The sequence below is a fragment of the Galeopterus variegatus genome, unplaced genomic scaffold, assembly GCF_000696425.1.
Source record: "Galeopterus variegatus unplaced genomic scaffold, G_variegatus-3.0.2 Scaffold654, whole genome shotgun sequence".
NCBI lineage: Eukaryota > Metazoa > Chordata > Mammalia > Dermoptera > Cynocephalidae > Galeopterus > Galeopterus variegatus.
In genome coordinates, this window is record NW_007726765.1 from 775,226 (window position 1) to 776,364 (window position 1,139).

General features: G+C 31.4%; 1 protein-coding gene across 1 annotated transcript in view; it reads left to right on the forward strand.

Moving 5' to 3' along the window:
* Positions 1–1,139, forward strand: part of NHLRC2 (NHL repeat containing 2) — a gene marked incomplete at its 5' end in the record, with an annotated part of 60,951 nt that overhangs the window by 27,078 nt on the left and 32,734 nt on the right. The window contains one exon of the mRNA XM_008571031.1: positions 987–997. Coding sequence (XP_008569253.1) covers positions 987–997 — 11 coding nt within the window. The remainder of the gene's footprint in view (positions 1–986; positions 998–1,139) is intronic.

Below are 1,139 nucleotides of genomic sequence, written 5' to 3' on the forward strand. Positions count from 1 at the left end.
GAATTCTTTGGTCAAATATATTCAGGAAACACTGATATGATGTGATTTAACAGATTTTTGTTGGTGGTGTCATAGGATTTCTCAGATCTTTTACTCTATTAATATGTCTCATGAATACCCAAGAGGGAGTTATAGTATACAATATTTTCCAATTTGAAGTCACCACAAAACTTTTTCATTTTTCAGGGAACTCTCATCAACATCAGCAACAATAATAGTAATACTAATAATAGTGACAACAGCAAACACTGTATGTGTGGCATTATTCTAAGCACTTCACCTTATTAACTTATTTTTGTCCTCACAGTGCTATGAGTGAAGTACTATTATTAGTTCCATTTCACAGAAGAAAAACTGAGACACAAAGAACTTGCCCAAATCATCAGCTAGGAAGAGGTAGAGCTGGGATTTAAACCAAGTTTGTTGGGCTCTTGAATTCGTTTCCTAACCTCTACNTGATCATTTTGTTCCATATCTCTCTGGTCTTAGACCTAAAAATGCCTCGTGATTGCGTCTACATAATTAATAAAATCTATCAAGCACATTCTTACTAATCTTGCTTATCTAAGCTGAACTGACATCTTACAACATATTAGTCAAAGGGAAAAGTAATTCATCTCTTTGCAACCAATGTTGCTTTAGTAACACATGAAGGATTAGTATATAAAGTAGGGATATCTGAATACCTAATGCAAATAAACTAATCATATTTCTAAGCCGTGATGCTATTCTTAGTATGTCAAGATATTCCTTTAGCTCTTGAATTATTTACGTCTCATGTTTGTTATTTTTATTAGAGTATGTATTGTATTTTGTAGTGTTTGTTTTGTTTTAGCTACTTGGTATTTTGATTTATTACAGGCAGTTGTGAAAATTGTTACTCAAAAAGCATCTCTTGTAGGAGCTTGAATTTAAATGGTTTAAAGTTTTTAATAGATTCTTTAATTTTCAAAGTAGTGTAGATGAATATTCTCCTTTGTTAACAGAGAAACCAGCAGTAAGCTGCATCTCCCAAAATGTTTCTAGGAATACTGTTATCTTGCGATATATTAGTAATTTTTCTTAAATATTTTAAAAGGAATTCTTTGGTCAAATATATTCAGGAAACACTGATATGATGTGATTTAACAGATTTTTGT